General features: G+C 48.7%; 2 protein-coding genes across 6 annotated transcripts in view; one reads left to right on the forward strand and one right to left on the reverse strand.

The window, feature by feature from the left end:
- Positions 1-92: 92 nt before the first annotated feature.
- Positions 93-9,528, reverse strand: ZYX (zyxin). 4 transcript variants are annotated; one of them, XM_037835952.1, is made up of 10 exons: positions 9,439-9,528; positions 9,075-9,294; positions 8,410-8,615; positions 8,195-8,287; positions 7,556-8,074; positions 3,041-3,161; positions 2,721-2,890; positions 2,415-2,593; positions 1,342-1,462; positions 93-675 (listed from the first exon to the last, which is right to left on the reverse strand). In XM_037835952.1, exons 2-10 carry the CDS (start codon positions 9,280-9,282, stop codon positions 571-573), a joined length of 1,722 nt encoding a protein of 573 aa, XP_037691880.1. In that variant the 5' UTR covers positions 9,283-9,294; positions 9,439-9,528; the 3' UTR covers positions 93-570. The 4 variants fall into 4 exon arrangements, with proteins under 4 accessions (XP_037691880.1, XP_037691878.1, XP_037691881.1 ...); XM_037835950.1 differs by having other exon boundaries at positions 9,075-9,297; positions 9,439-9,527; XM_037835953.1 differs by having other exon boundaries at positions 9,376-9,521.
- Positions 8,673-20,214, forward strand: part of FAM131B (family with sequence similarity 131 member B) — a 43,001-nt gene continuing 31,459 nt past the window's right edge. Inside the window, exon 1 of one of the 2 annotated variants that reach the window (XM_037835958.1) lies at positions 8,673-8,934. The gene's annotated coding sequence lies outside the window, so the exon portion shown is untranslated. Of the gene's footprint in view, positions 8,935-9,714; positions 10,044-20,214 lie in introns of those variants that run through there. The other variant, XM_037835957.1, reaches the window with a different exon arrangement.

The following is a 20,214-nucleotide window of genomic DNA, read 5'->3' on the forward strand; positions in this document are numbered from 1 at the left end:
GTTTTTACCCTTTCCCCTGATTTTTTTTATCCCTCTATCCCTTCCATCCCACCCGGGGCAGCTGTAAGGCACTACAAATAGTCTACTGAGAATTCTGGAAAAAAAACAACTTTATTTGTAGCTACAGCCACAACCTGGCAGCATGGGAGAGGGTGGGACTGTCCAGGCCAGCAGCCCAGCCCAGCCTCCCAGAGGACTAGGGCATCTCCTCGCCCTCAGCAAGCAGAGTACAGAGGCTGCTCGGGGGGCATCAGGGCAGCAGTGAAAGCAGCAGTGCTAGACCTGGTGCTCCTTCAGGTGGGGTCCTTGGAGGATTGTGGGTGATTCCTGCAGGAGTGGGGAGGAGGACTGGATCCAGGGCTTGGACTCTGCCTCCCTAGGATATGCTGGGGCCCTGGATCAGGGCACTTGGGGTGTGAGGTGGGGCCTGAAATGGAGGGAGGGACTAGGCCTCAAAAAAATAACTGAGGTGAGGTGAGGCAGGGCAGGTGGAGGGGGAAGACTGGTCTCAGTGCGGGTGGTCCAATGATGGGGAAAGGAGTTGCAGTCTAGGAGGAGGCCAGACCTTACTCAGGTCTGGGCTCTAGCAGTGTGGCACTTCCGACAAAGCACGTGTCCATCCAAGGGGAAGCAGCCATTGTCATCAGCCTCGATCGACAGGGGCTTCCCACAGTCCTGGGAAGAAGGAACAATAAGGCAAGCACTGGATTGGAGACTTTTGTTCCACTCCCACTCCGCACCATCACGTGGTTCCTAGATCTAACTTAGGAAGGTCGAATTCTGCATTGGCTCAAGTTGGTCTCCTCATCGGTGACTTTCCCTGACCTCACCCAGCTCTCCCACTCATTCTCATTTCCTCCAAGTTCCCATTTTCACTTCTTTCCCCTTGGCCTCTCCTGCAAGAGGATGAGTGGCAAGTGGGTCTGCTTCTAAGGTGCCCAGCCCACTCCCCCTACCCTCGGCCACCCTAATAAAGGATGTGGGGCCTCCCCCATCCTGTCTTCAGCTCCATTCTGACCTCTTTGTTCTTTAACCTCACAGACTTCTGTACCTCTGGCCCAAATAAAACACAAGATCCTTCTCTACCTTATCCATGGTCGGTCCCCTATCTTAGTTTATCCACAACTGAAAGTGACCTCAGAGAAACCCGACATCCTCCCCTTCCTGCAGGAACAGGAAGCATTTGGGCAGGGTGGGGCTGGGTGACACCGCTGGCTGCCCTGAAAATGAAAGGGCTGATTTCCTCTAGGCGGGAGCTTTCCACCACCTTGCTGGTAAAGCCATGGCTCCCCACCACCTCCGTGGCCAAGGCCAACCCCGAGGAAACGGGGACCACCTGACCTCGCACTTGTAACACTTCATGTGGAAGTTCTTGTCCAGAGCCACCACTCGCACGGTCTCATCGCGGCCAGGCTCGGGCATGATGGGCTCTGCACAGACTGAGCACCTTGGGGCATACTGCCTGTGAGAAGCAGAAAGCAAGGGGCAGTGTGGTCGCCAACACAGGGGGTGGCCAGGGGGCACCCAGGACTTTCAGCCACTCTTGGGAGAGGGCAGGGTAAATAGATGGAGGTTATATGGCAAAAGGACAAGATTTGTCCGTGTTTATTTACCCTACATCTTTAGGTGGAGGAAGCTCATGAGAAAGGCCAAAGACCGGGCCTCCATAACTGGCCCTTATTGAGGGGAATTTCCTGCCTCTCTGATCCCCAAAGCCCCATCCCGCCACCTCTGCCACGACTACTCACTGCTCTCCCACTAGATTTCCGTAGACGCCACCAACATCCACACCATACACTCAGGCCCCTCTCTCACTCCCATCCCCGGATCCCTGGCCCCTTCCCCCGGTGCAGTGAGGACAGGGGTATGTGTGGGTGCCTCTGCCCTGACTGCTAGAGAGTGCAGAGGGTGTGCACTCCCAGCCACTCAAGGTAGCATCCTCAGACACACAGAGGTGGGAGTTAGGTTGCTCAGTTTCACTGTACCACCCTTTAGCTACACTATGGGATTTTGCCTGCTGCCCTGAGAAAGCAGCCAACTTTACAGTAACTACTGTTTCTAGGGAGAAACCCGTGTCCCAACCAGCTGATTTCCAAAGGAACTTTTAGAACCCCACCTGCGTGTGAAATGAAGTCACTCATGCACTCCTCACTGAATGCAAGATACACACCCAAAAGGAGCCTCAGCAAGGCAACGGCTAAGACGGGACTAGACAGCAGCAAGACTTTCTATCCAGGCCGAAGGCCATTGGCTAAATCCAGATGAAAGGGCCCCTGCTGGTCTACAGATGGGATGCGAGGCCAGAAAGGAAGGCCAGGAGTTTGGAGCTGTCATTGGGACTAGGGTGGCAGGCTGGCTTCTCGAATGAGTCAGAGCTGGAACCCAGAAAAAGAGCCCGGAAAGGGGGTTCTCACTTGTGGTAGTCAGGGACGCAGTGGGGCCGGTTGGCCTGGTCCACAATGAAGGAGGTGCCCTCCAGGGGGCAAGCACAGACCACACAGGTGAAGCACTGTGGGTGGTAGGCTTTGCCCGTGGCCCTCAGCATCCGTTCGGTGATGGGCTGCCCACAGGTGTTGCACTTCTCCAGGGTGTCCTGAGGTAATAGCAGGAGGAATTGGCAGGGGCCTGGCACCCAACAGTCAGCTTCCAGGGCCCCTATGCCCCATCCCCCACCCCCAGGCTGACCCCTGGGGTGCCCCTCAGCCCCAACCCTGACTCACAGTATAGCAGCCCTCACAATACGGGGCCCCCTCCAGGCTGTAGAACTGCTGTCCTTGAAGCTGCTGCTCACACTGGTGGCAGGTAAAGCATGTGATGTGGAACAGCTGCCCCAGAGCGCGGACTGCAGGCTGGGCACGTGCCAGGGGCTGGCGGCACCGGCCACAGGACTCTGAAAAGGGCAGAGAAGATGGAAATAAATAGGAGGAAGGACATGGGCTCACAAGAGATCAGCTGGTTCAGATGGGGTGTGGAGCCACCGACACCAAGCAGCCCAGTAAGGTCGGGGAAGGCATCCCAGTGGGGTGGGAAGTGGGCTCACCGTTGACGGCCACGTTCTGCCTCTGAGGATGCTCCATGTCCTGCATGAGCTGCTGGGTCAGCTGCTCCAGCTCCTCCACCTCCTTCAGAGTCAGAGGTCCTGGGGCCCCAGGGGAGCGCACCTAAAACCCCGACAGTTTCTTCAGACCCTCTTTCAAGAGCCACTCTCTCCAAGACTCCTCTCCAGTCGGCTTACCCACCTTCTTCCAATGAAGTCTTAGCTCCCTCCCACTTCCCAAATGTTCCTTAAAGCTCCTCATTCTCCCTTCCTGTCTCCCTCCCCGACCAGCACCATGAAAATAGAGGGGAAGGGGATTCCCCTTAGCCTGGCTCTCGTACAGCCAGGGACATCTCCACCCCCTTTGCCCACTGGGCAGTCACAGACAGGCCAGAACAACTGAGCAGACGGAGGCCACACACACACACACACACACACAGCAGCTCAGGTCACTGAAGCACCGAACACGCCAGGACCACGCATAAACCCCATGGAGCATGCTTGTACATTGCCCCCCACGGAACAGGTTGGCACACGGTTGCGTGCGTGCGCACACGCACTCACACCTACCCGTCCCGCCTGCTGCTGAGCAGCCCCTGTCAGCGTGAGGATATAACACAGGCAGGAATCACATGTTAAACCCTAAGAGCTCTCTGCAGGAGTCAAGCCCCCCCAGCTCCCAGCTCCTCAGGCAGAGATCCCAGGAACCCCTCCCAAGCGTGGCAGAGTGGGGGTTTCCAAACTTCCTGACTCCACTACCTTCCCAGTAGGCCTCAGAGAAGTCCTAAAAGGCAGCCCACCCTCTCTGTTTAGGGGATCCTGGAGCTGAAGGGTGGAGATGGCACTGTCAGTAACCCTGAGAACTCCTGGGAGGAGGCACTGCAGGGGCTGTCTAACCTGCACCACCATTTCTACAAGTAATTCTGCATTACTAGATTAAGTAGATCCAGGATTGTGGTTCCCACCTCTGAGTGTTCTGTAACAATGAAGGAATTCCTTCATTCCTGTAATTCCTGTAATCGCCAAAGCCCTTCTGCTACCTCCTCGCATAACCACTTCCCCCAGCAGCCCTGGGCCCCACATGCCCTTGCACCCCTGCCTACATCTGGAGCTGCATCCACTCTGCCCAAGGAAACCCAGTTCCCTAGAAGTCAAACTCCCCCAAGTCTCAGACATTTTCCCTTTAGACACCTGCTATCTCCTACCCTTAACTGACACGTGTTCCCCCCTCCACAATGTCAGCTTCACCTTCTTCCTCTACCAAGCTTCCCTTCCTGGCAGGATGGGGGCAGAGGAAAGGGACACAGCCAGCTTCCAAATGTCTGTTCCATTTCTTTGGAAGTGTGGAACACCCATACATATCACCTGCCCAAGGGTACCCACAGTCCTTCAGGACCCACTCTAGCCAGCCACGATTCTTCTCCACCTGCCAGCATCCACGTCACAGGCAGAGGGCCACATTTAGCTCCTCAACCTTGATGGCTCTAAACTTCAGTCTAGCTCAGCCCCCTTGCATTATGAGTCACCCTGAAGCTAAGATTTACCAATTTCTTTATCTCTGGAGGGAATAACCATCACCTTCCTCTCCCTTCCACCATTCATACCTACTAAATGAACCTACTCCCAACCCTTCCCATCTGCCTTGTCCATCAAGTCCTTCAGGCTTGCCCCCCCCCCCCCGCCCTGCTCCCAACCTGGCCCCTTGACCATCTATTTCTACAATGCTCACAGCCACTCTTGCCAACCTCAGCCTCCATCGTATTGCTTATCTGGCCCAATCTCCAACCCTGGGCCACGCCACCACCCGCTTCCTGTTTCTGCCTCCAAGCTGCAGAAAGCAGGAGGAGAGATCACTAAACACTGCAGAGTGAGTTCACAAAACACTGCAGCGCCCTCTGTGCCCTCCACGCCCTCCAGCCTCAGCTAGCCTGTCTGGTATTTGGCTCCGGTGGATTCCCAGTTGCCTTCCCCACAGCAGCTGTTCCCAACCTCTTCCATCTCCTCAAGCCCCCAACTGCTTCGCCCCCTCACTCTCAGCAATGACCTCACCTCCCACATTACTGAGACGATGGAAGCCAGCCAGCTTAAGCTCCCTCATCTCTCTTCCTCTCCACAGAAAATACCATAGCAACACTGTCCTTGCTGCCTGGAAATGCCTCTGGGGGGCCTTCACCAGTATCTCCTCCAGGACTTTGTCCCAACCACAGTCCCTTTCCTCCTGCATCAGCGACCCATCCCCCACTGGCTTCTTCCTCCTGGCTTACAAGCAGACCTAAGTCATTCTCCCCTAACTTGAAAAAAACCACACCCCCTCCTCTCCTACCGTTCCCCCATGCAGAGTCCTTCTCTTAGTCCCTCATTTCATGGCCAACCTTAGAGAAGGCTATACTAGCAACTCCATTATTCCCTCCCCAACTCCTTACAATCTGTCCCTACCACAGGACACAAACTGCCTTCTCACGGCCATCTAAGATTTCCTAATGATGTCACAGGCAGAGGTCCACATTTAGTTCCTCAACCTTGATGGCTCTAAACTTCAGTCTAGCTCAGCCCCCTTACACTATAGGTCACCTTGGAGCTAAGATTTACCAATTTCTTTATCTCTAAAGTTTCCCTCTCCTAACTCTACACTGAACTTGTGACTCCTCCTACTCCTTAAGCCTTTCTCCCACCCTCTTTGCTCACTCTAATTCCTCCTCCACCTGATAAACACGAGCATTACCCAAGGTCCCTCCCAGGTACCCAGTATTCTCTGTAAACTCCATGGAAAGTCATGTCAGCTTCTACTGCTTCAAATGTCACTGCATATCCTATGTACATGTACATGTCCTATGTACATGTCTAGTCTGCGGCCTCCTCCTGAACCTGGTCCCAGGTTTCTAACCAAATGACAGTTCCAGCTGAAAGAAAGTCCTGCTGGAACCTCTTGCTCAACAAATTGACAGCTGGACTCCTCCTCTTCCCTTCCAAACCATTTCCCCTTCTGGACTTCTCTATTTTGTCAGCATTACTGTCATTCCCCAACACACCCAAGCTCTGAACCACTGTGGTATTTTTTTTTTCACTCCTCCCCCTCCTCTTCCAACTGCTTATCAGTTACCATGTCCTGCAGGTCCTTCCTTTGTAACAACTTTCCTATGTGAGCCTTATTTTTCATTCCAACTAATGTGACTGTAGCCCAGGAATGAACCCACACATATCACTGACCTCCCTACCACTGGTACACACCTCTGCTGGGAGAACTTTCCAAAAAGCTTCCAAAAGCACTGCCTTCATCAGCCCTCTCAACCCAGCCATGCACCTACTCAAAAATCTTAACTTTTCAGTACTCGCAAGATCCCTAGGTGTGCTATTCAACTACTTCTTCCCTTTAGCCCCCACGTACCTCTCTAAGTATAGCTCTATAAATTCCCAAAGGAACCTTCTACTTTCTATTCGCCAAGCACTCCTTGTGTATATTTATGCCCTTGAATTTTTCTATTCCCAGCCAAATGTCCTTCCTTCTCCTCTCTGGATTTCAAAGTCATAGCCATCCTTGAAATCACACCATCTCCACAGAGCCTTTCCTAGCTCGCAGCTTTGCATGTTGACTACATGCCACATGCTCCCTGTAACAGGATTCTGGAAAACTCACTGGCACCCAGCATTTCTTCCTTATGTGAGTATACACAGACATTCACACCATCAGTTAACTCTATGGATGGTTAGACTAGATAACCATCAACTCTGCAGCTCTGATCTTCTGAACCAGATCATAAGATCTGATAAGGCAGGAGCCATCTTATAATTGTAACTTTCATATTTTGAGCATGCATGTGTTAGGCACAGAACCTAGCACTTTCCATGTATAAGCTCACTTAATCTTCACAACTACAGTATGAGGTTGATAACATTGTTTTAAAAGTAGGGAAACTGACATTCAAAATTCAGCTAACTTGCCTCGAGTCTCACAGCTTACAGGCTGCCAGGCTAGAATTCTGTCCCAGATCCATCCTGCTCCCACACTCTTAACCTCTTTGCAAGATCTCTTCCTGTGTCCTATACTCCTGAGCAGAGCACAGTGCCTGGCACCCAACAAATGCTGGCTCAGCCTGTGTTTAATGATGCTGCTACTCTTATCATCAGACGGGCCCTCGGGTGGTGAGAGTCCTCAGAGGAGTGGAGAGATTAACTCAAGATGGGGAAAGAACTAAGGTTTGCTTGGTGATCTCATCCCTCCCCTCTAACATTCTGCGGCAGAGGCCCAAGGGAAGGTCCACCAAATGCTCTTACTAAATTCCGAGCCTGCACTGCTTTCTCTGTGCCCAGTCAGGCCCCACCCAAACCAGACCTGCTAGGCCGTTCCTCCTGAAGTGCTTTCTTTTAGGATAGTCCTGCTCATCTAACCCAGAGGATAGAAACTGCTAGCTACCCACGGCTACCTCCCACCGACTCTCTCGGGTCACGTTCCCTCTCTGGCTCTAGACTTTCCCCTGACCCCAACCCCGGACTCAGTCTAGTCCTGCAGTCCTTCCTCACCTGGTTTTGAGCTGGCGGGGGCACCGGCTGCTGCTTCTCCTGTACTTGTGGCTTCTCTCTCTGCTGAGCATATGTGAAACTGGGGGTTTGAGGAGAGCCTGTGGCAGTGGAAGTGGTTGCTTCAGGAGACCCCAGCTTCTGATTGGGCTGTGACCCAGGTCCACCTGGGGCTCCAGGGCTGAACTTGGAGGCCACAGGAGTAAACTTGGGAGTCACGGGAGAAAACTTAGGGGCTGGGGCTGGAGCTGAAGATGATGCTGGAGCACCTCGGAGCTGGGTATTAGCCAAAGACACAGGCTGGGGCTGGGGCTGAACATGGAACTGGACCTGAGGCTTGGCCTGAGGCTGGACATGGAACTGTGTCTGGCTCTGAGGCGGAGCCTGAGTCTGGGGTTGGGATTGGGAGCTAGAGGGGACCTTCCAAGGAGGCAAGGGTGCTGTGCCCCCAGTTGCAGGCTTAGTACTGGGCTTGGAAATGAATGAGGTGGCAACGGGTGGGGGTACATATCCAGATGACACCTGCAAGGGGTGGCAGAGGGGAGAGAAGTACAGTTAGAGAAGGATGACACCTTCAGTCCTATCCCCATGCCTCTCCTCTAGCCACCGCACCCCACCCCACCCTCTCTTCTTGTCCCTTACCCGGGCTTTGAAGGGATCATTCCTGGTCATGTCGTCCAGCAGTGAGGACAGAGAGTCAATCTCCAAGTCAATACTGCTCACCTTCTCCCTGGGCTAGAGGGTTAGAGGTCAGAGAGCCCATCCCGGTCCTCCGTTCCCACCCCACCCCCAACAGAACAGAGGTGATAAGGAGAAAGGACACTCTTTCCCACGGAGTGTCCCAGGCTTCTCCATACCTGTGGTGGGAGGGGTAAGGGGGCCTCAGTTCCTCCCTCCTCCTCCAATGGAGGCGGCGGCGGCGGCGAAGGGAAAATCTCCTCCTCCAGAGGTGCAGGGGGAAAGGGCTCCTCGATCGGGGGAGGGGGAGGTGGGAAGGAGCCTCCCAGAGCACCCTCCGTGTCGTCACCCTCCCCAAGGGGGGGAGGAGGAGGTAAAGGAAAGTCTGGGGTAGGAGAGAAAGACAGGGATATCAGTTCTTCTCCCTTTCTCCCAAGTTCCCTTCCCTTTACAGCTCCAATCTCCAACCCGAGAACTCTTTCGGGGGTCCCCGGGGTCAAGAGAGAGGGGCCCAGGGAGCTCTGGGAGCACCGGGTAAGGAAAGGCAGGGGGCATTGGGGAGGAGTGGAGCAGCTGCCGTTACACCTCGGAAAACGGACCCAGAAGGGAAGATTCATGCCCCACATTCCCGCTTCCCACCCCCGGGCAGGGGACTTGGAACGGTCCCAGGAGCCTTGGCTCCCAGCCACGAGCTCCAGGATGAGGTAAGAACATCTGCTCGGGACAGGGTAGCTGCGCCCAGCCCCCTCTGCAGCAACCTTTCCAGACATCCCCGAACTCCCAAAACCACCGCCCCCACCCAATGCCCGCCGCCGGGGGCCAGCCCCCACGCCCATCGGTTTACCTTCCGGGGGCGACAGGGGGATCTCGCCCACCCGGCCTATTTGTGCGCGCTGGGCCCCGGCTGCCAAGGCGGGCTCGCTGTCCCCGGGCCGGAAAGGATTCACTTTGGGCTTTGGGGCCACCACCGGGCCGAACTTCTTCTGAGGGGCGTAAAATGCTGGAGCCGAGACCGAGACAGAGATCGCGGGAGGCGGGCGGGGGGCCGCCATGGCAAGGCCGGGCTGCTGGGGGGTGGGTCGCCAGGTTAGGCAGCGCCGAGCTGGGCTGAGGGATCCGAGCTCCCCTCCGCGGTCCCCACCCACCTAACCCGGCGCCCAGCGCCCTCCTCCCAGTCGGCAGCCGCGGGGCGGCTCCCCGCGTCTCACCGCCGGCAGGAGCGTGCGCGCGGGTCTCGAGCGGCCGCCTCCGCGCTGGGTCCGGGGTGTCTGCGTCCCGGTCCTGAGCAGCCTCCAGCCGAGCGGGGAGGGACGCGGGGAAGAGGGAGGGAGGGAGGGGGCGGGAAGAGAGCGGCGCCGAGACCATACAAGGAGCGGCCCGGAGAGGGGGCGGGGAGAGCGGGGAGGGCGGACCAGGCAGGAAACTCCCCCAGGAAGGGGCCCTGATCCTGCCCCGGGCCGAAGGCCCCGCGAAAGTCTTCCCGCCCCCCGCCGCCCCGGCCCGGCACAGGCCACCCCTCCCCAAGCACAGGCCTCTGATGTCATTTCCTGACCTGCCCCCACCCCCAGCCCGACCCGCGGGCGCCGGAGATCTGACTCACGGTCCCCACTGCGGGCTAAGCCGGCGGAGTCCGGGCGGGTGCCCCAGAGGTACCAAAACAGCCCCAATTGTGCCTCTGCCCCGGCCTGCAGTTACCTGTCCCCGCCACTCCAGCTGCTCCAGCACCTCCCCACCGAGCCTCCGGCCCGGAGCCCCAAATCCCCTCAGGGTCAGCCGGTATTGCGATGGAATTCGCCTGGAGTGAACGCGGATGGTGAGTGGGAATCTCTCCCTCCCTACGCCCACCTAGGCCCTTCTGTGACCTGGGTGTGTGTGAGCACGAACCTCAAGGGGTTCTTGGAAGATACGGACTTCAAACCCTGGGCAGCCTCGTAAGGCTTCTAGGAATTCGTATCACCCGCGCCCCCGCCTGCGGCTCAGTTAAACAGAGGGAGAGTTAGGGCCTGGCCGACCGACGAATGGAAACGGAAGGGCGGGGCGGGGGCGAGGGCAGTGAGGACCCACGTGGACGCGGGAGACGCGTCTTCTACAGTTTTTCAGGGCCCACCGCGACCCACCCCCGCAAGATGCGGATCCGCGAACTTGGGGCCTGCAGGTATTCCGAGATCGCGCTCCGTGGAGCCTCCCACTGGTCCGACCCGGTTTCGCAGTTTTCGACTGCTCCAAGCCACCCGAAAAAGACAAGACCTGGATTTTTTTGTTTGTTTGTTTAATTGAATATGGAAACTTCCTGATTCTTGCACACTCACTACCTGCGAACTGTGGAGTCATGTGGTCTTTCACTCATTCCAGTATACCATCCCAAGGCGCTTCCTTTTGTCTCATCCTAACCTGTCAGCCCTCACTGCCATCTAAGGCAAACAGTCTCATTCACACCCTACTCAGTGTGTCCAGAACCTGGGCCTCCAAATCGGCTGCTGTCAACGAGCATCTGAACTATGCTTTAGAGATAATCCAGACTCACCCCTTAAAATTTTGGATGAGAAACATGAGGCTGAGAGTTTAAGAGATGGCCCAGGGTCACACCCAGTTAGCAACATGGTCTAGACTAGCACTAACGTCTTGACACCCCTGCTGTCAGAGCTCATTCCCCTAGGCCCTGTTGTCTTCCACTTTTCATGATCACTCTCCATGGTTGTTGCCAGTAAGCTATGATGGATACAAGGGAGCAGCAGGAGGTTAGTTTGAGGGCCCAAACTAAGTCAGTTTCTTAATGCTCTCCGCTTCTTTTTCTCTATATGTAAAAGGTTGATGATATTGAATCCACCTACATTATTGCATTATATGAAGGAGTAAATGAAATACGTATCTGAAAGTGCTGTAAAATACTCAGTTTTATCATTCAAGTCCCAGTTATGCCCAGAATGGAAATTCTGACTCAGTTCCCCAAATGTACCCTTCTCCATCCCCAAGCAAATCTCTCATGGGCCCTGGTATATGAGATGCCCTCTCCTTCAACTTTATCCTTAATTATACCTAAGCCTCCATCTTCATTGCTTTCATTGATCTTACTTTTTCTCTGCTGTCTTACTGTACTTGTTACCAGTATTTCTCACAGTCACAAGCATGTGTGGCCATGTATAACATAAAAGTACACAGTGCGCACCTCTTTGACATGTACAAGCTAGTCCTGGGCCTGTCCCTAAGAAAATCTGCTAGAAATTTGATACTGGAGTCCCTGTGCAAGTTGGAAATTGTACCTTGGGCTTCACGGAGGAAAAAACTCATCTCCAATTCTTCAGACTATCCCCACTTGAAAAAAACAAGTTAGGACGATGGTTTCCAGAATGGTTTGTAAGAGTAAAAGCCATCTGCCCTCTAAATGTGTCCTTAAGAAATGTGCATGTGCAAAATATAGCATGTTTAATTGTTAGGCAGCTGAACCTATTTATAAATCAAGAATAAAAGAGTGCCTGGGCAGATTTAGTTTTCTGACAACAAAGAACACTCAAGATGCAGAATATTAAAGCTTGAGAGTTTTAAGCCAGCCATTCTAAATACAAGTAGAAACATACAGGGTGTCCCAGAAGAACAGAATCACTGCCCCAGTAGCCTGGAATGGCTCAAGTTGAGCTGCAGAGTCCATGCTATTTAAAATGCAGACAATGTACAAGAGTAGCTCTAACTATCCTTAGGTATTTTTCTCAAGTAAGTGATTAAAATTGATTTGGGCACGTAGTAGGTGAAAAATGATGCAGTAAGTGGATGACTCTGCCTAAAGCATGCCCAACAGTTTAGGAACAGGCAAGGGAGAGGAAGTAAGAAAATGAGCACTGACTTTTTTTTTAAAGTGTATAACTTCTAAGCTAATATGGGAGTAAATGGAATGATAAAGAATTCAGTACAAAGGAAGGCAAAAATGAAGAGAAAAAGGAGTGTAAAGTGGGTGGAACAGAAAAGAAATAGTTAAGATTTTAGATTTAAACTAAAAAATATCAGTAATCACATAAAAGATAAATAGACTAAAGCAGTTACAAGACAAGTTTACCATGCTCAGTTAAAAAATAAGGTCCAACTATATGCTGACACAGGGAAAACATTAAGTCATAAGGATACAGAAAGATTGACAGAAAAAGACATAAAATGTGATTAAAAATAGGGGTCGGAAAGTCCCTATTTTCCATGCCATGGAAAAAATGGCATTTGAGCAGAGACTTGAAGGGGATAAGGCAGTTAGCCATGTGGCTATTGGAGGTAAAAACCATTGCAAATATCCTAAAATGGAAGAGTGCCTGGATTATCTGGCAAAGTAAGGAAGCAACTGGGGCTGGAACAGCACCAGTAACAGGAACCAATAGTAGAAAATGTGGTCAGAGACATAACGGAGGGGAATGGGAGCCAAATCATGTAGTACCTTGGAGACCACTCTGAATTTTTGTGTATTTTTTAACCTGTGAGAGCACTGACTTTTTTTTAATTCAGTTTTATTGAGATATATTCACATAACCTACAATCATCCACAATGTATAATCAGTTGTTTACAGTACCATCATATATTTGTGCATTCATCACCAAAATCAATTTTTGAAGATTTTCATTACTCAAAAAAAATAATAATAAAAGTCAATTAAAAAAATAAAAACAAGAATAAAAATACAAGTAAAGAAGAGTACCCAAAACATCCCATCCCCTATCCCCCCTATAATTCATTTACTTTTTGTTCCCATTTTTCTACTCATCTGTCCATATGCTGGTTAAAGGGAGTTTGGGCCACAAGGTTTTCACTATTTCACAGTCATAAGATATAAGCTACATAGTTATACAATCGTCTTCAAAAATCAAGCCTACTGGGTTCAACTGTTTCAGGTATTTCCTTCTAGCTATTCCAATACACTAAAAACTAAAAAGGGATATCTGTATAATGCATATGAATGACCTCCAGAATTACCTCTCAACTTCATTTGAAATCTCTCAGCCACTAAAACTTTATTTTGTTTCATTCCCCAGAAGAGAAGTCTTTCTCAATCCCACGATGCTGGGTCCAGAGTCATCCCCGAGAGTCATGTCCCACATTGCCAGGGAGATGTACACCCCTGGGAGTCATGTCCCTCATGGGGGGAGGGCAGTGAGTTTACCTGCCAAGTTGGCTTAGAGAGAGAGGCCACATCAGAGCAACAAAAAAGGTTTTCTGTGGGTGACTCTTAGGCACAATTATAAGCAGACTTAGCCTGTCTTTTGCAGTAACAAGCTTCCTAAGGCAAGCCCCAAGATTGAGGGCTCGGCCTTCTAAATTGGTAGTCTAGTCCCCAGTGCTTGTGAGAATATCAACAATCCCCCAGTTGGGGAAGTTTAATATTTCCACATTTTCCACCAGTCCCTCAAAGGGGCTTTACAAATACATTTTTATTCTCTGCCCAAATTACTTTGGGATGCATGGGAGTTCCACACTAACCTGTACAAATCAACTATATCTCATTCCCTATTCAAAGTTCCATGTATTTACAGTGTTTGAGTAAACTGACCATACAAGTTAAATTATCTGGTGTGCTACAGAAAATACAAATTTCACACCAAATAAACATATCTTCCTTTGGTCTCACACAAAATTTGAATTTTTAAAACAGAGTCAATATCATCCTTTACCCTTTGATCTGACTTGCCTTAGTCCTAACCAGATCCGTTTTGTTCATATCTCTAATTGAATTCTGAACTCTTTCAACTTTTTTAACAGCTGCTGCATGGGATACTACTGACATTCATAGCTGCCATACTCTAGCTCTGAGTCTCACATGTTACATAGCTACTCAAAGTTCTAGGGACAGACCAGGTTATATACAAACAGAGAGCACTGACTTTTGCTGCTTAAAACATCCCTACAAACCTCCAAGGATTTTATCCACTAGGTACCAGAAAGTTTTTTTCAAGGGCACACAACATAAAGTAAGAAATTAGAAGCAGTCAAGGAAGAAACAAAGGTGGTAACAAAAAATGAATTCATAAATGAAAAGAAAGATGCTTTTCTGGGATTATTTCCATATGCTTTCCCCCATTTAATCCTTACAATATAACTATGAGGAATGTATATTACCATTCCATTTTTCAGTTAAGGAAACTGAGGCCAACTAGATGTCATTTTTCTCCTAAACTGCAATTTTTTTTTTTTTTTTGCAACACTAATATTTTATTATTTTAAGATGCCTCTGTTCCCCATCTCCCATCCTTATATTCCATCATCTTTTTCCTTCATGTACCCCAGCCTGGTCCATCAACAGCCTTTTCAGGTCTGCCTTGCCCCACTGCTTTAAACCCTTGAACCACCATTTTTCTCTTTATACCATGTGACACCATCAAATTCTCTCTACCTGTGTATCTATATATGTATGTATCTATGTGCATATGTATAAACATACACACATGTGTTCATATATGAGATATATATATATATATATATATATATATATATATATAATAGGACATATTCAGAAGGCTTCTCAAAGAATGTTAACAGTGGTTAGTGTTGAAGAGTAGTGTTGGAAGATGGAAGAAGGCTTTTATTTCTTACTCTTTTATGACAAAGTATTTTCCCTCCCTGAAATGTGTTACTTATATAATTAAAAAAAGAGAAAAAAAAAAAAAGATAAGTGAAAAAGTAAGCATCTCTTTTTATTTATATAAGAATACTTTCCTTATACTTAGTAGTAAGCACATGTGTTCTGCAGTTTTCCTACTTCCTCCCAACTACTGGTTTCCTAGTCCCCCTAACATGTGCTTATCAGCACAAAAGATTATCTGATGGGACTGCAGGCATAATGGAGCAGTTGAGTGGGAGTGGCGTTCAGGTGAGGGTGAAGTGGAGTAGTGAATGGATCTCTGACTCATCAAGAGCCAGGGATCTTCGTGACCCAGGCCAACAGTGCAGCTCCCCCAATGGAGGGGAGGCACTGGCAGCCACAGATGCCCCTTTTCCCTCCCTTCTTTTAGGGTCAGTCCTGTAGGCTGACACTGGAGTTCATCCTCTTTGCACTTCTCTCTTCCATTCTCCAACCTTAGTTTGATTACTATTTACCAAATAACTTCTATACTTTAGGCATTCTGGATATAAAGATAAACACAGTTCTTACCCTCAAGGAACTTTCAGCCTAGAGGGAAAACAAAAACACTTAAGTAGATATTTTTAGTATTATAAGGTAAGAGTTAAGATTTGAAAAATTTTTTCACCCACCCAATAGTGCTTGCTCAGTGTGGCTACACTAATTAGAATAGCTAGTGGCCTTCTCACCATTTAAACCTTATTATCATCCCACATGGTCAGAAAAAGCAGTGGGGACCCCGGGAACAGGGGAGTAGAACCTACGTAGGGCATCAATGAAGCAGAGGCCATAGGAGCAGTAGAAGGCAGGAGTCCATACATCCCAAGATCTAGGTCATGTGGGCATCCAAAGGCACTGCAAGCGTCAACAAGCCACAAATGTGTGGTGGTGGTTGTGGGTGCCAAGCAAGCAGATGGTCGGATGGCAAAGAGTCAGCAACTGAGGGAGCCATGAAGGGCAGACAGGAAAAGAGGCCCGGGACACCAACAGCAGCACAGGCAGGTTGCTGGCACTGAGGCAGCCTCTAGCGGAGCATCTGCTGCCTTCCTTGTCCCTGAACCCAGAGGAAGCCAAAATCCAAGAGCCTGGCCTAGAAGCAGGAGTGTTTATCACTGAAAATAGTCAACTGAGAACTATAGGGGATAAACATTTCAGGGAGTGGGGGATTAATACAGATAGATAACCTATCTTGCCTGAGATGAGAAGGCTCTTCAGAGCCCCCACCACCTCTTTTCTCTTTAAGAAGGTGGGCTTAATATTAAGATACTCATTAGGCTGATCTCATACTGGAAGTGGGCACCCCTCAGCAAACCCACAAAGCTTGTTCAGGCTTCCTCAGGCCACCCTTCCTGCCACCCAGTTTGTTGTTGTTTACCTCACCACCTAGAGATGTGAGGATTGTGGCAAATTGGACACTCCATCCCAGAAAGAGATAAGGCGTCTATCAAGAATATCAGTTATCTCCGTACTTATACTTCTCAATATGCTTGAGCAAACTGGGAGACAGGCCTTTCTACACACACGTGAGAGGCTACCAGAGGACATTTATACCACACAACTGCTTACCCGGTATTCGTTTGCTAATGCTGCCTTTTCGCAAAACACCAGAGATGGATTGGCTTTTATAAAGGGGGTTTATTTGTTCTCTCTTAGCTTCTCCGGAGTAAGAGTCTGCTTTCAACGGCCATCTTCAAACTGTCTTTCATCTGCAGCTTCTCTCTCAGCTCCTGTGCATTCTTCAAAGTGTCCCTCTTGGCTGTAGCAAGCTTGCTCCTTCTGTCTGATCTTATATAGTGCTCCAGTGAACTAATCAAGGCCCATGCTGAATGGGTGGGGCCACACCTCCATGGAAATTATCTAATCAGAGTTATTACTCACAGTTGGGCAGGTCACATCTCCATAGAAACACTCAAAGAATTACAATCTAATCAACACCAATACATCTGCCCACACGAGATTGCATCAAAGATAATGGCATTTTGGGGGACATAATACATTCAAACTGGCACACCCAGTAAACTTGCCCAGCAAAGATATTATAGAATGGTTATGAGTAACATAGTTTAGAAGACTTAGCACAGTGCCTGGCACAAGGCTGGTGCTTTACACATATATACTGACTGAAATTGAGTTGCAGAACCACTGAGATCTCATACTAGACCAAGGTAGTTGGTAAAGCTTAAGGGCTTTTGTAACACCTTGAATCATTCATTTGTTTATTCAAGAAATATTTATTGAGGACCTCCTATGTGTGGGATGTTTCATTAGGTGCTAGAGATATAATATTGAGCAAAAATACACATGATCCTGGCCCTCATATAAAGTCCACACTCTTAGGATTTCTACTAGGGGAGGTAAATATCAATCAAATAATACAAGCAAATGTAAAAAACTACAACTGTTACAAGGACCTCAATGGAAAGATATATGGTGCATATGATAAAAGGTGTAATGGGAGACTTGACCTGATTGGGAACTCAAGGAAGGGATGTGCAAGCTGAGATCTGAAAGATAAGTAGGAGTTAACTAGGCAGAGTGGGAGGTGAAAAGCATTCCACTCAGTGGGAGCAGCATGGCAAAGCCCTTAGCAGCAGTGAGCAGGACCCACAGAAATAACCAAGGGAAGGCAGGCCCTGCTGTGCTGCCTGCAAGGGAGGTGAAGTGTAGAGTGAGCTAAGGTGGAGAGGTGGGTACGTACAGCTTGCAGGGCATTTTAAAGAATTTTTACTTTACCCCGAGAGCAATGGGGAACCACTCTGGAGTATTAGGTAGGAAAAAGAAAAAAAAAAAAGAAAAAAAAAAAAGGGCATGAAAAGACTCAGGAATTTTGAAAATTGTCTGGGACCAGCATAATGTATGTAGAACATTTAAGAGGCTATTGTAGCATTGCAGAGTCAATGTTTAATGGGTGCAGAATTTTTGTTTGGAGTGATGGAAAAGTTTTAGTAATGGATGATAGTGAATGCCACTGAATGGCATGCTTGAAAGTAGTTAAAATGGGAAATTTTATATTATATATGTGTTACCCCATAGGAGAAAAACATTTTTAAAAAGAGGCTATTTTAGAGCTCTAGGGGACAAGGATGAAGTTGTGGAAATGGACAAAAGTAGACAGATTGGAGAGCATTTTAGGGCACAAAATTGACAGAACCTAGTGATGGATTAAACAAGGGGAAAGAGGGACCGAGCCAAGCCTCCAGCTGGCATAACTACATAAAATGCAGGGTTCTCTCCTGAGAGGTGCAGATCTGGGAATACGATTGATTGTGTGTTTCCATTCTGGACTAAAGAGGGGGATGTAAAGTAGGCAGTGGGATATCTTTGAAGAGAGAACTGTACTGAAGAACCACATTTAGGAGTCTCTTATCCATTCACTCTCACGCTATCGTAGAAGACTTCTAGACTTGCCCCTCTCTCCTTAAATCTCCAACCTCTCCTTCCCCATCCTCACAGGCAGCAGATGACCTTGCTTCCTATTGCACTGACAAAAGTTTAAGCAAATTGAAGAGCTCTTGATCAAGCTTCTTCCCATATGACCCTCCCACTCGGTCTATATTCCTTCCACCCACCTCCGCTTTGCCTCTTACTCTAATGAACTACCCACAGTCCTACTTAAAGTCATCTCCACCATTCCTCACTAGATTCTGTTCCCTCTCACCTGCTCAAGGATGTTGCTCCAGCAATTAATACCTGTCTCTTAAATTATCAATTTTTCCCTCTCTACTAGATCATACCTATCAGCACATAGATATGCTAGTTCTAACTTCAAAAAAAGTTTTAACTCCCATTTCCCCCTACAGATCCACTGTATTTTTCTCTGCTCATTTTTGCAGCAAAACTCCTTGAAAGAGTTTTCTATACTTGCATCTCCAATTTCTCTTCTCTTAACTTGCTCAAATCATCCTTTACACCCTCCCCATCCCCATCCACTGCACTGAAACTGTCTTGTCAAGGTCAGCAATTACCTCCATATTGCTAAATTCAAAGGACAATTTTCAGCCCCCACTTTCCTTGACACATCAGCTACATTTGATTCAGTTGTTTATCCCTTCTTTGTGAAACTTTTTCTCCAAGGAAAATTTCCTTTCCTCTAAGCTCACTGTCCATGCTTCTCAGTCTCCTTGTTTGGCTCCGGTTTATCTCCTCAGCCTCTAAAAGTTGGGTGCCCCAGGATTTAGTCCTTGATCTTCTTCTCCTCTATCTACTTTTTCTCCCTTGATGATTACATCTAATCTCAAGGTTTTAAGTGCCATCTATATATATGCTAATAATTCCCAAATTTATATCTCCATCTTGGAGATTTCCTATGACCCTACCAATACATATATCCAACCACCAACTCAAAATCCCCATTTGACTATCCAATAAGCATTTCAAATTAAATATGTCCAAACTTAATTCCCACCCTTCTCCCCAAAACTGGTTCTACACAGTCTTCCTTGTGTCAGCTAATAGAAACTCCATTCTTTGACTCAGGTTGAAAATTTGGGAGTCATCCCTGACACCCCTCTTTCTTTGGCACTCCATATCCATTGGGAAGTCTTCAAAATATTTCCTGCGTCTGATTACCTCTCATCTCTCCCTTGGTTTATTGCAATATCTTACCTACAATTTACACTCCATATAGGACCTAGCATGGTCCTTTAATCTTATATCAGATCGTGTTACACCTCTGATCAAAACTCTCCTTCCTCATTTCATTCAGAATAAAGCCAAGCTCTTACAGCTGACTACATGGTCCTACCCAAACCCCTCCCTCATATTCCCTAGCCTTATCAGCCACTGCTCATTCTGCTCCAGCCACACTGGCCACCTTACTGTTCCCCAAAGTGCAAGGCACATTCCCACCTCAGCACCTTGCATTGGCTGTCTAGAATGCTCTTCCCCAGACATCTGCACGATCATTCCCTCATCTACTTCATATTTTTGCTCAAATGCCACCTTCTCAGTGAGACCCTCCCTAACCACCACAAATACCAAATTCCTTTATTTATTATCTTTCACCCTGCTTTATTTTTCTTCATATCATTTATTATCTTTAAACATATTGCATTACTTATTTAATTTCTTTATTGCTCTCTCCTCCCCGCCAGTCCCCACTAGACTGTTGGCCTCATGATGACATGAATTTTGACCCCGAGCAACTAGAATAGTGCCGACATATAGTGGGTGCTCAATAAATACTTGTAATACAGAATGAATGAATGAATAAGATGAACTAGCAAAGAAGACAGAGAACAAGCAGCCAGAAAGGCAGGAGGAAAACCAGGAAAGAGTGTTCAAGAACAAGGGAGTGGTCAACAATGTAGAATGCTACATTCTGTGATTTTTATTGTAACACTGTACACAACTAAAATATGTCAATGAAAGCTGTGGAGCTTTGGCTATACAGGG

The sequence above is a fragment of the Choloepus didactylus genome, chromosome 5 (assembly GCF_015220235.1).
Source record: "Choloepus didactylus isolate mChoDid1 chromosome 5, mChoDid1.pri, whole genome shotgun sequence".
Classification (NCBI taxonomy): domain Eukaryota; kingdom Metazoa; phylum Chordata; class Mammalia; order Pilosa; family Megalonychidae; genus Choloepus; species Choloepus didactylus.